General features: G+C 34.1%; 1 protein-coding gene and 1 pseudogene across 4 annotated transcripts in view; one reads left to right on the top strand and one right to left on the bottom strand.

Moving 5' to 3' along the window:
* The window catches only part of ANAPC1 (anaphase promoting complex subunit 1), a 103,880-nt gene that overhangs the window by 62,483 nt on the left and 21,462 nt on the right, over positions 1-19,935 (top strand). For all 4 annotated transcript variants that reach the window (XM_025453958.3, XM_025453957.3, XM_049095417.1 and 1 more), the window contains 6 exons: positions 170-244; positions 10,839-10,915; positions 11,432-11,522; positions 11,611-11,664; positions 12,558-12,751; positions 17,394-17,480. In XM_025453958.3, coding sequence (XP_025309743.1) covers positions 170-244; positions 10,839-10,915; positions 11,432-11,522; positions 11,611-11,664; positions 12,558-12,751; positions 17,394-17,480 — 578 coding nt within the window. The remainder of the gene's footprint in view (positions 1-169; positions 245-10,838; positions 10,916-11,431; positions 11,523-11,610; positions 11,665-12,557; positions 12,752-17,393; positions 17,481-19,935) is intronic.
* Positions 17,476-19,784, bottom strand: LOC112664412 (60S ribosomal protein L35a-like; annotated as a pseudogene).

Here is a 19,935-nt window from a genome sequence, read left to right as displayed (position 1 = left end):
TTAATCTGCAATTTATTTTAATATGAATTTAGCTTAGGTTGATATTATGTACTGTTTTTTTCAAAATTGCTGTCAGTTGGGAACTGATTTTTACCTTTTAATACTACCATTTTTATAAAATCTGTGAACTTTGCCTGCTCTAATTAATTTTGTCTGTTACATTTTTAAGACACTTGCTCGATGCCTGATTCTGTGGGATGATATTTTACCAAATTCCAAGTGGGTTGATAGCAATGTTCCTCAGGTGAGTATGTATAATAAATATTGTTATACCTTTAAGAGCATAAGGTATGATTTCTTGTGGGATTTTCCAAAACCCTATAAAATACTTTTTTAAATAAAGGCAATATTGATGATTTATAATATGTCTTGAAAACAGGAACTTTCAGTTTGAGATTGCTGATCACAGTCTTCCCTTTTGGCCCCAGATCCTGAGAAATTGTAGTATTAAAAATTAAGTATACCAAAGTACCCTAACAAGGTATTTTTGACATTTTTATCCTTATTAAGCCCAGATTTATTTTAAGATACTATTTTATTTTGTGACAAGTTTAGATCTCATATATATTAACTGGTTTTAATTACTTTATAACCTATTTATTTAATAAGCCAAATAGTTAAAAATAAGCAGATGCTTTTTTAAAACTCCAGATCAAATATTGTAACTAAATATTGCCCTTGCAATCAGCTGTCCATGTTTGGTGGTTTCAGGTCCTTTTTCCTTATGAAATAAATCTGTTTATCCTTGAGAACACTGTAGTGTTTCATCCAATATTTTAATAAGAAAAATTTCAAAATAAAGGTTGAAAGAACTTTATACAACATTCATATCACCAGTTGGATTCTGCAGTTAATATTTTACTATGTAAATTTGTTTAATCATACATTCATTTATTCTCTATCCAATCCATCATTTTTTGATGAATTTCAAAGATAGTTGCAGACAGTAGTATACTTTTCCTTAAATATTTTGGCATATTTCCATAAATATTTGGCATATCTATCATTAACTAGAATTCAGTATTTACATTTTCTTTTAAGATAAAATTTATATACGATGAAATCCACAAGTTTTAAATACACTATTTGATAAGATTTGACTAATGCATATGCTTATGTAAACAAAACTCTATCAAAATGGCCAGAAGTGGGCAGCCCGGGTGGCTCAGTGGTTTAGCGCCGCATTCAGCCCAGGGCCTGATCCTGGAGAGCCGGGATCGAGTCCCATGTCAGGCTCCCTCCATGGAGCCTGCTTCTTCCTCTGCCTGTGTCTCTGCCTCTCTCTGTGTCTCTCATGAGTAAATAAAATCTTAAAAAAAAAAGGCCAGAAGTGCACTCCTTCCATGTCCCCCTCCATCTATACTCATCCCCCACTCCCAAGGCAGCTTATTTTCTGAAAATAAATTAGTTTCCCTTTTGTAGAACTTTGTATTAATGGGATCACATACAGTATATATCCTTTAATATAAGACTTCTTTCACTCACCATGATTTTGAGATATGAGTGTATCAGTAGCTCATCCTTTTTAAGTAGTATTCCATTCTTTGAATAGTCCACAGCTTCTATTTCCATTGTCTTTTGTTGGATACCTGGGTTGGTTTCAAGTTTTAACTATTATGAATCAAACTACCATAAATACCCTGACACAGATATTTTTGTGGATTTATATTTTAATTTCTTTTGAGTAAATATTTAGGATTGAAATCTACTTAGAGTAGATATGTTTAGTTTGATAAGAACTGATAAACCTTTTTCCAAAGAGTTTACACCATTTTACTCTGTGACCAACAATTTATAAAAATCTAACTGCTGCATATTTTGTCAGTATTTGGTGATGTTAGTCTTCAATTTTAGCTCTGCTGGTAAATATGTAATGATATCTTACTGTTGTTTCACTTTGCACATTCTGTCACTCCTTTCTCAAAAATTAGATGACTGGATAAATAAGGGCTTATTTCTGGGCTGTCTGTTCTGTTTCTCTTTAATCTGTTTGCTTATCCTTATGCCAGTATCAAACTGCCTTGATTACTATAGCTAAATGATAAGTCTTGAAGTCAAATAGTGCATATCTTCCAATTTTGTTCTTTCTCATGATTTTTTGCATACTCTAGGTCCTTTGCATTTTGTGTAAAATTTAGAATCATTTCATCCTTACTGATTTTTTTTTTTTTTCATCCTTACTGATTTAAAAGTCCGGTGAATGTAAGTGAAATTGTGTTAAATCTATAGATAAATATATGGAAGATAGATACGTAAGGACTGAGTCTTCTAATCCAAGAATATAGAAACTATTTAGGCCTTTTAAAATTTTTCTGAGAAAGGTAAAGGTCTTGAGCAGCTTTTACTGTGTACATTCCTAAGTATTTTATGTTCTTTCATTCTATAGTAAGTGGAATCTTTATGTAGAATTTCATTTTCCAGTTGCTTGCTGGTATACAATTGATATAAAATAGAAAATTGATATTTGTATGTTAACTTTTTGACCTTTGACATGTAAATGCATGTATTCGTTCTTATAGTTGTTTTGTAGATTCTGTGGGATTTTCCATGTAAATACTCATGTTTTCTTTAACATGATTTTACTTTTTCATTTTTATGCCTTTTATTTCTATTATTTTAACTTAGTGAAATGGCTAGGATCTTTAGTAGACTGTTGAATAAAATTGAGAGTGAGCATTCTTGCTTTGATCCTAGTCTTAGATGAAAAGTGTTCGATATTTCACTAGTAAGTATTTTTCACTATAAATGTTCTTTATTAGGTGTTGAGGAAGTTTCCTTCTATTTTTAATTTTTAAAGAAGTTTTATCATGAATGGATGATGAGTTTTACTAAATGCTTTTTCTATATTTAACATTTTTCTATATTTTCTGATATAGATAGATTTTCTCTTTTATTATGGCAGATTGCATTGATTGGATTTTGTATATGTGCTGCCAAAGTAAGCACTGCATTGATTGAATTTTGAACCAGCAGAAAAACACTGTATTCCTAGGATAAATCCAACCTGATCCTTGTTTATTATTATTATTATTTTTATATATTGCTTCATCTACTTTGGTAATAAGTTAGAAGTCTTGAATCTCTTTATGTATGATTCTAATCTATAATTCTACTTTTTTAAGAAATATTTTTGTAAGATTTTGATAGTAGGGTTATGTTGGCTTCATAAAACGAGCTGAGCCTATTTTATCCGGTTTTCTGAAAGAATTTTAATATTGATGTTATTTTTTCTTAAATTTAATGTTTGATGTTATTTTTTCTTAAATTTAATGTTTAATGTTTCACTATTGAAACTAGTTCAGGTGTTTTTGTAGGGCAAGTCATGTAATTTGTTTTGCAAATTTGTAATTTTGGTAACATAGTTGATTTCTTTAATAGGTAAGGGCTATTCATACTTGTGGTTTAATATTTTGTCAGTTTTGTTGTCTTTCAAGAAATTTAGTTCAGCTAAGTTGGATTTGTAATAAAGTTCATACTACATCACTGTGTATGAGAGAGAGAGAGAGAGAGAGGCAGAGACATAGGCAGAGGGAGAAGCAGGCTCCTTTTAATGTCATTGGGATCTATAGAGATAACCTCTTCCATTCTTCATAGTAATTAATAAATTCTTTATTGGTCTAACTAATTCATTTTGATCATGTTTTTAAAGAAGAAATGCTTGCTTTTCATTTTTTCTGTTAACTGTTTTCATTTAACTAGTTTCTGTGCTTACCTTTAATGTTTTTTTTCTTCTATTTTTTTGGGTTGACTTTGCTTCTATTTTTCTAGATTCTTATTGTAGGAGCTTAGATCATTGCTTCATAGACTTCCCTTTTCTACCTGTAAAGCAATAAATTTCCTTATATGTGTTGCTTTAGCTGCATCTACAAATTTCGGTATATTCTTTTTTTTATCATTTAGTTGAAATATTTTCTAGTATCCCTGTAATTTGTTCTTGACTCATGGATTTCTTTAGAAATGGGTTTTTTTAAAAAAGATTTTATTTGTTTATTCATGAGAGACACAGAGAGAGAGAGAGAGAGAAAGAGGCAGAGACATAGGCAGAGGGAGAAGCAGGCTCCAAATAGGGAGCCCAGTGTGGGACTCAATTCCAGGACTCCAGGATCACACCCTGAGGCGAAGGCAGATGCTTAACCGCTGAGCCACCCAGGTGTCCTGGAAGTGGGATTTTTAATATCCAACCATGTGGGTTTATTCTGACTTCCTTATTATTAATTTTGTTCAAATTTAATTTCATTGTGGTTTTATTGAAACTTGTTTTATGACCCAGCACATAACCTTCTTGTCAAATGTTGTGTATACACATAAAAAGAATGTGTACTCTGCAGTGGCTAGATGTGTAATATTTTATATATTGAATTCTTTAAGATAGTGGTAATATTTAGACCATTTGCGTTTTTACTAATTTTTAACTAGTGTTTATGAACTTACTAAGAGAAGGATGTTGAGATCTCTTAGTATGATTGTAGAATTATCTGTTTTACTCCATTTCTTTAAATTTTGTTTCACATATGAAACTCTTACTAGGTTTATGTACATTTTTGATTTTTTAATGTTACTGTTGAATTGACCATTTTATCATTATTAACTGGCCACCTTTTTCTCTGGTAATATTCTTTCTCTTGAAGGAAATTTTTCTTATTTAATGATAACATAGTCACTCTAGCCTTTTCTGTTTGTTTCTGTTTTCTTTCCTTTTTTTTTTTGTTTCTGTTTTCATGATCTACCCATTTCTGCCCATTTGTTTTGCAACCTATTTGTGTCTCTATTCAAGATGCATATTTTAATGACAGCATATAGTTGGATCTTGTGTTTTATCCATTCTGGTAATTTTTGCCTTTTTTTTTTTTTTTTTTAAAGAACTTTATTTATTTGAAAAGGAGGGAGAAGGAAGGGAAAGAAGGAAAAAAGAAGGGAGGGAAGGGACAGAGGGAGAGGGAGAGAGAATCTTAAGCAGGGCCCAGTGTAGAGCCTGATGTCAGGCTTGATCTCAGGACCCTGGGATCATGACCTGAGCTGAAAACGAGAGTCAGATGCTTAAGCTACGGAGCCACCCAGGCACCCCAATTTTTGCTCTTTTAATTGAAATTTTTAGCTTTCTTTGACATTTATATCTTCTTAGATTTTATTTTTTTATTTTTTTAATTTTTATTTTATTTATTTTATTTTATTTTTTATTTTTTTATTTTTTTTAGATTTTATTATATCTCATTATCTCCATTTTTGTTTTTAAGGATTCATGTTTTCCTCTGATGAAATTTTTTTCAGGCTAAAGAAATTTCTTTAGCTTTTCTTACAAAGCAGATTTACTGGCAGTGAAGTCTGTTTATTTTCTTTTAGCTGAGAATGTCTTAATTTGAAATTTGTTTTGAATGGTTATTTTTGCTAGATATGGAAATCTGGGTTGATAAGTGTTTTGGAGCATGCCAAAAACACTCCAAGGTTTGGTAATTCACTAGAAGGACTCAGGACTTAGCATATAGTCATACTCAGATGATATAATACAGTGAAGGAAAACAAATGAAAATTAGCAATTGAAAAGTTGGGTGCAGAGAAGTCTAGAGAAAACTGGGCCCAGACTTCCAAGAGTCTTCTCCCAGTAGAGTCACTTGAGACACAGTTCTTCCAGCATTGGATTGTGACAGCATATGTGAAGTGTCATTAATGAGGAAGCTCATTAAAGACTAAGTGCTCAAGATTTTTATTGAGGGCTGGTCATATAGGCATCCTCTGCCTACCATGAAGCTGACCCTTAGAAGATAGCTCGTGTCAGTGTAACCCACATTTTATACAAATAGTTGAGACACAGGAAGCCTCTTGTCATTTAGGGAAAGTTTTTTTTTTTTTACAAGTGTCAGGTTCTCTTTGCCATTCAAGTTTCCAGATGCCAACCAAGGGCCAGCCTTGCAAGCAGGTCTTTCTATGGGTAGCAGTCTCAGGCCTGCTAGATGAACTGTTTACTGCACAACAACAAAACAGTTTTTTTTTCTGATCACTTAACAGATGTTCCTTGTTTTTTGTTTTCCATTATTTCTGGTGAGAAGTCATTGAATTTTTACCTGTATTTATTGTGTCATTTCTTTAGCTGATTTGAAGATTTTTCTTTTTATATGTGGTTTTCAGCAGTTGATTATGATGTATTTAGTTGTGGTTTTCTTTGTATTCTTAAGGAACTTTTTGAATCTGTAAGTTTATGTCTCATATTAATTTTATATCTTCCAACATTTTTTTTCTCCCTCATTCTCTCTTTTCTCCTATTCTTAGACTCCAATTATTTGTTTGTTAAAGCCTTTGGAAATCATCCTAGAGCTCCTGTTGTCTTCTGTTCTTTTTTTCCTCTGTGTTGTGCAGATTGCTTAACTTCTGTTGATCTATCTTTATGTTCACTGACTTTTTTGGGCATTTCTATTTTTTCCCATTAAGTCTATGATGTGAATTTTATTTTTACTTTATTTTATTTTTCCCATCAAAGATTTTATTTATTCATGAGAGACACAGAGAGAGAGGCAGAGACCTAGGCAGAGGGAGAAGCAGGCTCCCTGCAGGAAGCCAGATGCAGGACTTGATCCCAGGACCTCGGGATCATGATCTGAGCTGAAGGCAGGCACTCAACCACTGAGCCACCCAGGTGCCCCCATGAAGTGAATTTTGAAGTTTCATTTACTTCTTAGTTGCAAATTTTACATTTTAAAAAATAATTTCTACTTTTTCTGACGAGATTTTTGTCCTTTTATTTGTTATGAGCATATTGTTCTTCATATCTTTCTAGTTACAAGAGCTTCTTTAAAATCCTTCTAATGTCAACACTGTGGTCATTTCAGGACTGTTTTATGTTGTCTTCTAAGAATAGGTTTCATTTTCTTATTTGTTCTTATGTTAATAATTTTGAATTGTATCTTATTGTGAATGTTGTCTTTTGAAGATTCTGGATTCTGTTGTATTCCTCAAAGAAGTATTGATACGGGTGTGTATGTGTGTGTTATGTATACACAAATACATTTTGTTTAAAGCAGACAAATAATTTATTTGGAATCAAATGTCAAACCCTGTCTCTTGGGTGCTAACTCTAATCTCAGTTTAGTTCTTTTATTCTGTGGGCACCTGGAGTCTGCCCTGCTCACATGTGATTCACATGTTAGGCAGACATTTTCACACAATTAATGCACAGAATTTGTGATTTGCCCTCTGTAGCTCTCTCCTTTATAGTATTCCATTCTCACCTTCTAGTGGCCGTGGTTTCCTAAGCCCTGTATTCTGTTTGATTCATGCCAGAAGGACCATGGATTTTTAATTGGAATTTTAGCTGCCCTTTATAGCAGAGTAGGCCTGCCCTCAGGCCAGAAGCCATGAAAAAGGAAACTTATTACTCTCTGGTTTTCTGGTCTTCCAAATGTTACCTCTCCTCTAGAAACTGCTTGCTTTTGTTTAATATCTAGTGCCATTAGGTCAGGGATTGGGGAACTATAGCCCATCTGTTTTTATAAATAAAGTTTTATCGTAACAAGCCATGTCATTCATTTACTTATTATGTATAGCTGCTGTTGTGTTACAATAGCAGAAATCAGGAGTTACTTTAGAAATGATATGGTCAAAAAAAAAAAAGAAAAAGAAACGATATAGTCTATAACTCAGGAATGTTTACTCTTTGGCCCTTTAAAGACAAGTTTGCTGACCCCTGCCATGATAGTTTGTTTTTTTATTTCCCCCAGAATTCATATTTCTTTGTAAGAGAGTCAGTCTGATAGTTTATTTTTACTCCTAGATTTATTTTTATTTGTTTGATTCTTCTGAATCAAATTTTTGATTCTGAAGTAGAACTCCTAAATTTATTCTTGATTCTTCCAGTTTGTTAACCACTAATTTGAAACAGGAAGAGTTGTTTTAATGGACTCAGCCATTTGTCACCAAAATTTTAACTCCCAGCACATCTGGATGTCAGAAATGTCAGTTCTTTCAGAAAATGCCCCTTAAAATATATATTGTAGGATAAAATTATGCTTTTTCCTTCCATTCCTTTTTTCAGTACGTATTTGTTGATCTTCTGTAAATGACCTCTGTAAATGCTAAACTCTAGGCTACATTTAACATGCATCTGACATGTAGGCTGTCCTCAAGAAACTCTAGTAAATTTACTAAGTTTAGTTTACAAAGTTAAACATGGACACAAATAATTGTATTCCAGAACAGAAAGTGTGAAAATCTGTGTCAGAGTTCTCTTTTTAATTTTGTGGAAATGTGATCCTTGGGCTTTTAATATAATTTCTTTTTTAGAAAGTTATCTTTCTGATATTTCTTTTGCTTCAGACCTAATATTTTAAAATTTGGCCTTGTTTACTTCAAGGATCCCCAAATGCATGTAACAAATTCATTCTTCTATTCATTGATATTTCCTATCACTCTCCACTTTTTCCCTAGTTTTACCCACTCATTTCATTAATTCTGTAGCGCAGGGCACCTTGTAGGGAACAACCTAGTGTCCAAAGAGGTATTAAAAAGGTTACTTTTAAAATGGCTTTTTTGTTTGTTTGGACTTAAGGCGCATCTAAAATAACAAATAATGTCTTCAAAGCACTTTTTTTTTCATTATAAGCTTTAATATACAATCTTATGTTATGCTCTTAGGCAGTGCTATACTGTGAGTTGTTCAAGTGTTGCCCTCAGATTATGGATGGGCACAGTGTGCTATTTTTGTTTATTATCAGTATATCTGTACACCCATTAGATTATGAACTCCTCAAAGTCAGCTAGAGCTACTGTTAGATCATTACAATGTACTCTTAATTGAAAGAAGACAGACTGTCCAGAGTCACCCAACTATTAAGAGGTGAAGAAAAAGTGAAACTAGCTATTAGGACTTCATATCTTAAGAATTTTCCATTATACCCTGTTCAAGGCAGAGGAGTTTGGTGGTCTTTTCATGTTCACTTCCTGTGTGGTTTACCTTGCCCTTAAAGGGTTGTATTTCTCCCTTTGATTACTCCTTATAATTTTGATTTTGATTTTTTTTTAAACTTTAGGAGACCATAGGAAAGATGACAAGGACCATATTGAGGAAGGTTTCTCCCTCTCCTCCTCCAGTTATTTTACAACTGAAGTTCTTAGTGATGGTTTTAATGGCTTATGATCAAGTATAGTGTTACAATACACAGGTTAATGATATGGTGATGATACCAACCAACATTTAAGATTTAGTATGTAGCAGACATTAATTTTAAGAGCTTTGAGTAGATTGAGTCTTCTAATTCTCACAGGAACCCTTAAGGATGGGGACTTCTTTGTGCTCATTTCACAGATGAGACACAGCAGTCAAGAAAATTGCCTGAGGGGGTGCTTGAGTGGCTCAGTTGGTTAAGCATCTGCCTTTCAGTCAGGTCATGATCCTAGGACCCTAGATTGAGCCCTGCAACAGGCTCCCTGCATAGCAGGGGGTGGCCCCCCCCCCGCCCCCCCCCCCCCCCCCCCCCCCCCGCCCTGCAGCTCCCTCTGCCTTTGCTCCTGTGCACATGCACTTTCTCAAATAAAATCTTTTAAAAAACCAAAAAGAAAATTGCCCATGGTCACAGAGCTAGTGTGGGCCTTACTGAACCTAGGCCTTAACCTCTAGGGCACATGCTCTTTTGAAGCCAGAGAAGCTTATAATTGCCTGTTGTCAAAATAGAAATACTCCATTCCTATATGATGTTATAATACTATATAACTTATGATTAGGTTATCTATGTGTATATAAATTATTCACTTTGGAGTTATATCAGTTTTTCAGAATGTCATTCAATTTCTGAGTAAATAACATTCAAAATTAAAAATAAAGTCTGGAGAGGAAGGAAGGAAGAAAGATGGACATAGTTCTCAGCCTGTATTAAACAGCCAGCATAATTGCTTACCTCATTGAGATTATCAAAGAGAAAGGTATTTCAAGTTTTTGGTTTGGTGATGTTCAGTACATAAGATTATATCATAAGGGAGTTTAGAATATTTATTGGTTTATTATTGAAAGCATCCTGAAATGTTACTCTCCTAAAGAGTCTTCTAAAAAATTAAAGAATGATTTTTAAAATTTAAAGTTAATTAAATGATTTAATTGGATAATTTAAATCTTATTTAAATTTGATAAAGCTTTGCTTACTTATTTACACTATAAGGAAAGGGATGTGTTTCTAAACAGTAGTTACAGATTAACGTATTGACAATTTAGTTTAGCTTGGGTAATTTAGTGACTAGTCTTACTCTGGTAGGCATAAGGCTAGAAATCCCTCATGAATAAAAAGTATATGTCTCTGATGAGAGTTCTTTCCAGTTGCTTTTTTCCCCCTTCCCCACTGCTTTCCCGTATCCTTGCCCCAGCTCTATTCTACAATCATCTTTGTATTTCAGTTCACTAGTGTGAAATATTATCACCCTGTTATTGACTCAGAATATACTTCAGTCCTCCAGTTCATACATATTCAGTTCTATTCAGCTATTGTTGAGCCCATCTTAGATTTGAAATTGGGTTGCATTCAATGTGATTAAAATATATGTATTTGAATGAAATGGTTTATGTAATTACGGCTGTGGAAAGCTGTATGTTCTTTTTCTTTTCTTTCTTTCTTTTTTTAATGAGGGAGCTTGTGAGGAGGAGCAGAGAGAGAATCTTAAGTAGGCTCCACACCTAGTCTGGAGCCCTATATGGGGCTTGATCTCATTACACTGAGATCATGACCTAAGCCAAAATCCAGAGTTGGATGCTTAACCAGCTGAGCCACCAAAGTGCCCCAAAAGCAGAATGTTATTTTTCAAATCATTTAATATTTGTAACTTGAATATTAATGTCCAGATATTCTTACTTTCTGTCTTGACAGATTATAAGAGAAAATAGTATCTCTCTCAGTGAAATTGAATTGCCTTGCTCAGAGGATTTGAATTTGGAAACTTTGTCGTAAGTCATGAAATATATATATTTCAAGTGAACTAGCGTAGCATCTCATAAATAAATAGAAGTATACTGTGGTAAAAGTACTGTCCTTGATTTAAATAATTCTGAATCCCCCATGTTTCTAATCATTACTTATCAGATGCTTACAGAGTTGATTTTTATTTTTGTTTAGGTCACTGAAGTGTAGAGCTCTTGCCCTCAAAAAACAGTATCAGAGATTTAGCTTATACATATTCCTCTTTTATCCTTTTCATTAAAAAAGATGGCAGTTATTTTTAAAAATTATCTTCTTTGCTGTGTGTGAAACATGCAGTCAAGAGGCATACTTTTATCAACGAGGGCTGCGTGATCCTGCTGAAGAAATCTGCTGATTGAGTAGAGGCACAATTGAGCATTCCCAAAAGAATATAAACTAGTTTAGAGAACGGGAATGTTTATTATTTTTACCCTAAGAAAAGTAATAATGAATTTTTAAAGCCAAATAATGGTAGTATTAAATTTTTTATAATCTGTTTTCAGGCAAGCCCATGTTTACATAATTGCAGGAGCCTGTTTGTCTCTGGGTTTTCGATTTGCTGGCTCAGAAAACTTATCAGCCTTTAACTGTTTGGTAAGAAGTATTATTAGTTTATTCTCTTTTTTAACAAAGCATTGATATACATCTTTTAACTTCAATTTGTTTTTCTTTTGTTTTCCAGCATAAGTTTGCAAAAGATTTTATGACTTATTTGTCTGCACCTAATGCTTCTGTAGTAAGTCTTTTTATGATCATTCTTCTTGGGAATAAAATTGAACTTGAAGAAAATTCACTGATAATTCAGTTACTTATGTGTTGTTAAATATCTCTGCAGTTTGAGTTTAGAATGGGAGATTTGAAGTTTTGGCTCATCTTTGTATTTGTGTTCTGGGGTACTGATTAGGTGAAAGTATACTGACCCGTGAAAATCTCTAATTCTTGTGATAGCAAAAACCATATCCTTCATGAAATGTCATACTCTATGCCATTCTGTCGCAGGACTGAATATTGGTAACTGCTCTTTAAAACATTAGCGCTTAAAAAAAAAAAATTAGCACTTAGTAGAACTGCAATTCCTTTTGAGGCATTGCTACTCTACTGACAGGAGATTATAAGATTTTATTTCCTAATGAAATCCACACAGATTTGTGCAACATTATGTATAATATGAGAAAACTGAAAAATCAAAAAGTCTGAAAGTAATTAGGTAAATTTGATTATGGTATATCTGTGTGTTGTTATACAATAGAGCTATCAAATCTTGTGCTGTAGGAATTTTTCCTGAGTGAAGATTGTTTACGTATGATAGATTTTAAAAAGTTAAAAATATCATGTATAGTAATATCCCAATTTCACTTGAAAAGAGATTCATAGATACAGGAAAATATTTGGGGAAAGGCCAAAATGCTTATGGCAGTTCTCTTTGGGTGTTAGTATCCCAAGGCATTGTTATTTCCATTGTTATGCTTTATTTTTTGAATTTTCTACATTGAACTTAAATTTCATAATCAGAATTTTTTTATAGCTTTTTAAAAATTATAAATATTTGTAGTCTAATGATGGCCAATTTAATTTTGATAATAAATGTAATGCAGTAGTTGGTAGTATGTCATCTTTTTGCATTTCCAGACAGGTCCTTACAACCTAGAAACCTGCCTGAGTGTGGTGCTGCTGTCTCTTGCCATGGTAATGGCTGGCTCGGGGAACCTGAAAGTTTTGCAGCTTTGTCGCTTCTTACACATGAAAACAGGTGGTGAAATGAACTATGGTTTCCACTTAGCCCATCACATGGCCCTTGGACTTCTCTTTCTGGGAGGAGGAAGGTAAATGAATATATATTTTTTTCTTCAATGAAGAGATCTCACGAACAACATCTGTAAGAGTGATTTATTTTGGTTTTGAAGATACTTATAATTTTTTGATCCTGACTAGCTGTTGGCATATCAAGGAACATTATTACTCTTTAAAAGGGCTTTTAAAAAATAGTTTAAACATCAATTTATGCCTTACTTAGTAGACTTAACCATTCTCGCTCTGTATTTGTAGAAGAGTCAGTACTTAGTTCTTCAGGGCATTGCCCCTTGTTCCCCACTGTTTAATGATTGCCCTTCTACTGAACTGCTCTCTCGTAAAGGTTATGAACACTAATAGTCATCAAGTCCTATGAGAGTTTCTTAGTTTTCCCTTCTTTTTTTTTTTAAGATTTTATTTATTTATTCATGAGAGAGACAGAGAGAGGCAGAGACACAGGCAGAGGGAGAAGCAGGCTCCATGCAGGGAGCCCGACGTGGGACTAGATCAGGGAGCCCGACGTGGGTCTTCAAGATCAGGCCCTGGGCTGAAGGTGGCGCTAAACTGCTGAGCCACCCAAGCTGCCCCAGTTTTCCCTTCTTTGGTCTCTTTCCAACATCTGTCATTCCTGACCACTTCATCTTTTTATGACTTCCCTGTAGACTACTATGTAGATCAAGATAGAACTCAGAATACCTCTCTCTACCCCTGCTATGCCTCTCCTGTTAGCTATTACTTCACTTCTACCCAAAGATAATCACTGTTTAGTCTCCTAACACCTTGGACTGGCTTTGCCTGTTTTTGAAATTCAAATGGAATCATACACTGTGTATTATTTCATACTTACAGTTGACCCTTGACCAATATGGGTTTGAACTGTGCAGGTCCACTTACACACGATTGTTTTGGTTAAATAGTACAGTGCTGTAGATATATTTTTTCTTCCTTATGATTTTCCTAGTACTTCTTTTCTGTAGCTCACTTTATTATAAGAGTACAGCAAATAGTACACATAACATACAAAATATATGTGTATCTACTATTTATGTTATCAGGAAGGCTTCCAGTCAATAGTCAGCTAATAGTTAAGCTTTGGGGAAGTTTAAGGACTTTTGACTATGCAGGGTGATTGGTACCTCTAACCCTCACATTGTGCAGGGGTTAATTGTACTTCTTTAACTCAACATTATTTGTGAGATTCATCTGTGTTGCATGTAGCAGTGATGTATTCATGTTTCTGTGCTATTAAATTCCATTGTGTGATTATACCACATTTATCATCTACTCTGCTCTTAACGGATGTGTTGTTTCTAGTTTAGGGCTATTATGAATATTCTTTTTTTTTTTAACTTTAAAGATTTTATTTATTTGAGAGAGAGATGGCATGTGCACACAAGTAGGGGGAGGGGCAAAGGGCGAGGGAGAACATGACTCTCCCCACTGAGCAGGGAGCTCGAGATTGGGCTCAATCTTAAGGACCCTAAGATCATGACCTGAATCGAAGGCAGATGCTGAGCTGACTGAGCCACCCAGGACCATTGTTACGAATATTCTTATGCATATCTTTGATTTTGTTGTATATAGATCTATGAGTGTATCTTATGAACATATATATATGCCTAACTTCATAGATAATGCCATCAGTGCTCCTGATATACTCATTAGTGTTGTGTGATGTTCCAGTTACTCCCCATCCTTTTCAACACTGGTTTTATTGTTAGTCTTTTTAATTTTAGCCATCTGGTAGTAGTTGTGGTTTTAATTTCCATTTCTCTGAGTAATGATATTTAGCATCTTTTATATATTTAATGGCTAACTGGAAATCTCCTTTCGTGATGTCTAAGTCTCCTGCTACCCATTTTCATATTGGCTTACTTGTTTAAAAATTTGGTTTGTGATAATATGCACATAACCTAAAATTTATCTTATTAACCATTTCTGAATGTGCAATTCAGTAGTAGTAAGTGTATTCACCAATCTCCAGAATTCTCCCTCACAGAATAGAAGTTTTGTTTCCTTTAAAAAGCACCTCCTTGTTGCTGCCTTCCGCCAGCCCTTAACAGCTCTGTTATACTACTGTTTCTGTTAATCTGACTATCCTATATTCATTTATCGGCACTGAGGGGGGCACTTGACGGGATGAGCACTGGGTGTTATTCTGTATGTTGGCAAATTGAACACCAATAAAAAAAAAATTATTATTAAAAAAAATAAAAAACACCTCCTTGTTGCCGCCTTCTGCCAGCCCTTAACAGCCACTGTTATACTACTGTTTCTGTTAATCTGACTATCCTATATTCGTTTATCATTATGATCCTGAACCATTTGTCACTCTTAATGTGTTGTACTTATTTTCTCTTGCTCAGTGGCTCACCTTTTAACTCTCAATGGTATCTTTTGATGAACAGTTATTAACATTTTTCTTTTATGATTTGTACTTTTTTGTCCTTCTGATGAAATATTTCCTTACCCCCCCAAAAGGAAGATATTTTATTTTCAACAAGTTTTAATTTTTCACTCATATTTGGATATAAAATATACCTGTACCTGATTTTTCTGTATGATTTTTTGATAACTGATGCCTCACTATTATTGAAAAGTTCATCTTTTCTCCATTGTTCTGCGATACCATTTTTATTATAAATTAAGCGTCTATATACAACATATATTTATTTCTGGGCTGTTACTATATTCAGCTGGTCTGTTTTTCTATGCTTGCACCAATACCATAGTCTCAATGATTATAGTTTTATAATAAGTCTTGATATCAGGTAGAATAAATCTTCCAAATTGGGATTTTTTTCTTCAAAGATGTGGTTTTCTGTTTTTGTTCTTTGAATTTTTATATAAATATTGGAGTTTATGATTTTCCATACTAAATAACCTCATAAAATATCAGTCATAATTGCATTGAGTCTATATATTGGTTTGGGAGGAACTGAAATGTTATATAATACTGAGTTTTTCAATCTATGAATGTGGTGTATCCTTTCATTTATTTAGCTTTAGTATGTGTGACCTTCATCAACTGATAAAATTTCTACAAGTCATATCGGTTTATTTTTCTCTCTTCTATAAGACTGACTTAAACATTGGAGTCCACTTTTCTAGAAGGATAAAAGGTGGAGATTATCAGAATGGTGTACATTTCCTTTTAACAGGTTTTGTAGAATTGTTCTTTCTTTAATTGTTTAGAATTAAGAATGATTAAAGAAATCTTATATTAAAATTCTTATTTTATAATTTTTGAGAATTTATTTTCCTTTCTAAATAAACCCCTGTATCTCTTTTTTACTTTATTCATTCTTTTTTTTAACTTTAATTTTGTTATACTCTTATTCAATATTTTGTTTCACACTGTGACCCTACTTGCTCTGCTTTTATATTAAGTAGATTTTCTCCCACTCTGCTGCCACTTTTCTAATGATTCTTGATCTTTAAATGATTATGCATACTTTGTGACAACATTTAAATTTCTCATTGCATATCCACGTCCTATGTTTAATCTCAAAATTTTTAACATTAATATCTAATGTTTATCTTTGGATTTTGGCTTTGTCAAAATGGTAAAGAAAAAATGGCCTATTTTATGCCTATGTCAGAGTAGGTATATTTTCTTACTTAGATTTTGAAATCTCTTCTTCCTAATTCATTAAATAGGTGTATATGTGATAAATGCTAAGTTCTTGAGGACATATATCTGTATATAATAAAATAAATATTTATATTGATTATCTACAACAATGGTTTTATATGATATCCGGTCTCATCTTTATTTCAAAATATCTCTAAGAAAAACTAGAATTTTAGAGTAATCTCCTGTTTGCCATGTAGAGTTTGAGCAACATTAAAATATAAGGAAAATCTCAAAAGATTTTATTAAGAGTATGTGGCGTTTATAAAAATGAGTTTATCACATTGATTAGAAAAAAAAGCTGTACTTGGAGGGATAGTTGTTTATACATTAACTTTTTATGAAAACTTTTACCTTTTTCATTTAGTCCATCATTCTGAGGAGATGCTCAGGCTTTACAGAAACAGAAAAATAAATTGCGATACTAAGTCACAAACCCTGTATTTTTAGAAGTGAGGTTTATTATTGTCTAAGGAAGTATGTGTAGAACTGGAGAAGAAGTGGTGTCCTTCATACGTGATTTTTTCAATATCTGTCATCTCTAGGATTATATTCATGGTCCTCACTACTGTGATATTTTAGGTTAAAAACTCATGTTTATTAAGTCAAGTTTTGAAAGTTAACATCTGTGAGATGTTCCTTTCACTTTTAATAGTAGATGATCTTGAAATGGCTTAAAGACTCACTGGAAAGTGAAATGTTGACAGCATTGACACACTTGTATCTATCAAGGCGTTTTATAAGTGAGCCTTGCCACAGTACCCCAATTTCCTGATTCTCGGGAAGGCCTTGGAGGTTTGCACAGTATAATTAATAATGTCTTTCTCAGGCAGCCCGGGTGGCTCAGCGGTTTAGCGCCGCCTTCGGCCCAGGGTGTGATCCTGGAGACCTGGGATCGAGTCCCACGTCGGGCTTCCTGCATGGAGCCTGCTTCTCCCTCTGCCTGTGTCTGTGCCTGTCTTTCTCTCTGTGTCTCTCATGAATAAATAAAATCTTTAAAAAAAAAAAATAATGTCTTTCTCTCTGCATTTGGTTCACAGGTACTCTCTGAGTACATCAAATTCTTCCATTGCTGCCCTTCTCTGTGCCCTTTACCCGCACTTCCCAGCTCACAGCACTGACAACCGGTGAGTCTAGTGATTCTCTCCTCAATGTGATCTTTTGTAAGCTCTCCAAAAGGGGGTAATTTGATTGTTCTTTGGTTCCATGGACTCATTCCCAAATTAATTTATTTTCTTCTTGGACTTAGTTCTCTTTCTGACTAAGCCTTTGAAAATGTTTCTCTAAGTATTAGACCAAAAGAGAACTTTGGACATCTGATGGATGGATTCATCAGTCTTCCACCATTTTTCAATCAGTAAAACTGCTGTTAACCCAGAAGTGGGCCAAACAAGGTTATCTTTAGGGAAAAGTTCATCAAACAAAAGATAGTAGCCAACAGAAGCAAGACATTATGTTTTATAGTATAATTGTTTAATTCCAAGAGAGAAATTGGTCTGATTTAGTGGCAGTGTCTATATGAATTCCTTTTTTCCCTCTTTTATGTTGAGAATGTTGAGAAGTTTTATATAAATGAAATAGAAGGGACACAAAAAACAAAATGCAGCAAAGAATCAAAGACAACTTAGAAGTGGCAGTGAGCCATTCACCGTCAGATATGTAGGAAAGGTGTGAGAATACAGAAGCTCTGCTTTGAGAGCATGAAGAGCCATCAGCACTGCAGTCTCCCTGGCAGTTTTAGGCATAGTTGATTTCTGCTGCATGTGGAGGAGGGGAGAAAATAGCACCTTATTATTCCCATGACATCTGAGATGACCAGTGTGTTCAGTTCATTATCCAAGAGAAGCATCAGGAGATGGAGCCACTGACTGTAGTAATTAAGCTGTCACGCTCTAGTGCAATGTAGCTTAAAATAGTAATAATAAACGGAAGTTGTTGTTTTATAAAAGTGGACTGACTGACATCCGAACTCTGATGATAGGCAGACAAGCGTATTCCTGTTAAATTAATGCAGCTCTGACAAGTGGTCTCTTGCTTGTCAGTTTAGGACAGACTTTTTGAGTTGTTATTGGTGGTTAGGGTACAACAGAGAGCCACACTCTTATATTGCTGGGAGAATCATTTGGTTTAGCTATTTTAAACAAAGCAATTTGGTTTTAAGCACCAAGAACCTTTATGTAACTGATAAATACCGTTTTTTTTTTTCCTGGCTTTGATTGCTTTTAATTCTTTTTTAAAACAACATCTACACCTTTATTTATTTTTCAGTAAGGTTAAATTCTTGAGGGGTACAGTATCATACAGATTCTGTGCGCAATGACTTTAGCAGGAAGGCTGCTTCAGAATTTGGCACGAATCATGCCATTGTTTCTTCCACGAGTTACTTTTCCCCCAGATTACCCAGGTTTTGTTCACTTTGCCACCAGGAGTCACTGTGTTGTTCTTTGCTTTGTATATATAAGCATATCCCTTGCCTAGGGAGAATTCAGTTTCATTTCAAGCATAAACACTTTGAATTTTAAGAAGAGCTGTGTGCTCCCTATGGTTTCAGAGACCCTGCTTATAGTCAACAAAGATGGCCTTGGACAACAGCATTCTAGACACATTTGTCATTTTAGGAGTCCTGTACTCAGTAGGCTCCACTTACTTGCACCTGGAGTTCAGCAGCAAGAGCTCCCCTCTGCTTTAATTCTAATCAATTTATAGGAAAGGGAAGGTTTGGATGGGAAGAGGAAGGCTACTGCTGTTACTAAAATTTAAAAAGAAAACTTTGAACTCTCATTTTATCCTTTTATAGCATCCTATAATGTAAAAGCTTTTTTGTGTCTAAATGCTAAAATATAAATTTTTTGAAAACCCAGAAAAGCACACACACAGAAAAATATAATCTTACCCATTAGTTTTTTGTGTACTGGATTCCAAGTGTGTATGTTTGTGTACAAGTATGTATCTGTAGAATAGCTTTCCTTCTCTCTCTCCCTACCAGCCCTTGAGCCAAATAAACAAATAGCTAGAAGTAAGTTCCTTGGAAGGTAAATAGATGCCTGTGTGCGGTATTAAAGGATTATCTGAGAACTGATTTTATAAGGGATGAATTTTTCAGTAAATATTTTCATGTTAGGATAATTTTTACTTCATCTGTAAAACCTCTTAAATGTGAAATTTCAAGTAAGGAATTTTAGGATCAAGGCATATATCTTACGATTTTTAAAAGAGAATCATTCCATTTGTTTTTTTTGTTTTTTTTTTAAAGTTTAGCTTTATAGGATTTATTTATTTTTTAATTTTTTTATTTATTTATGATAGTCATACAGAGAGAGAGAGAGGCAGAGACATAGAGGGAGAAGCAGGCTCCATGCACCGGGAGCCCGATGTGGGATTCGATCCCGGGTCTCCAGGATCGCGCCGTGGGCCAAAGGCAGGCGCTAAACCGCTGCACCACCCAGGGATCCCATTCCATTTGTTTTTAATTGAATCTCATCTTCCTTTAGGATTGCTGTCATGGGAAGATAGCAACCTGAGCTTCTGTCATGGGTCAGTGTGTCAGCAGCAGCAGATTGTAGAGCTCACGCTGTTGTCACC

This window comes from Canis lupus, chromosome 17 (assembly GCF_003254725.2).
Source record: "Canis lupus dingo isolate Sandy chromosome 17, ASM325472v2, whole genome shotgun sequence".
In the NCBI taxonomy this organism is placed as follows: Eukaryota; Metazoa; Chordata; class Mammalia; order Carnivora; family Canidae; genus Canis; species Canis lupus.
Note: the sequence above shows the minus strand (reverse complement) of the source record. Positions and strands in the feature narration are given on the sequence as shown.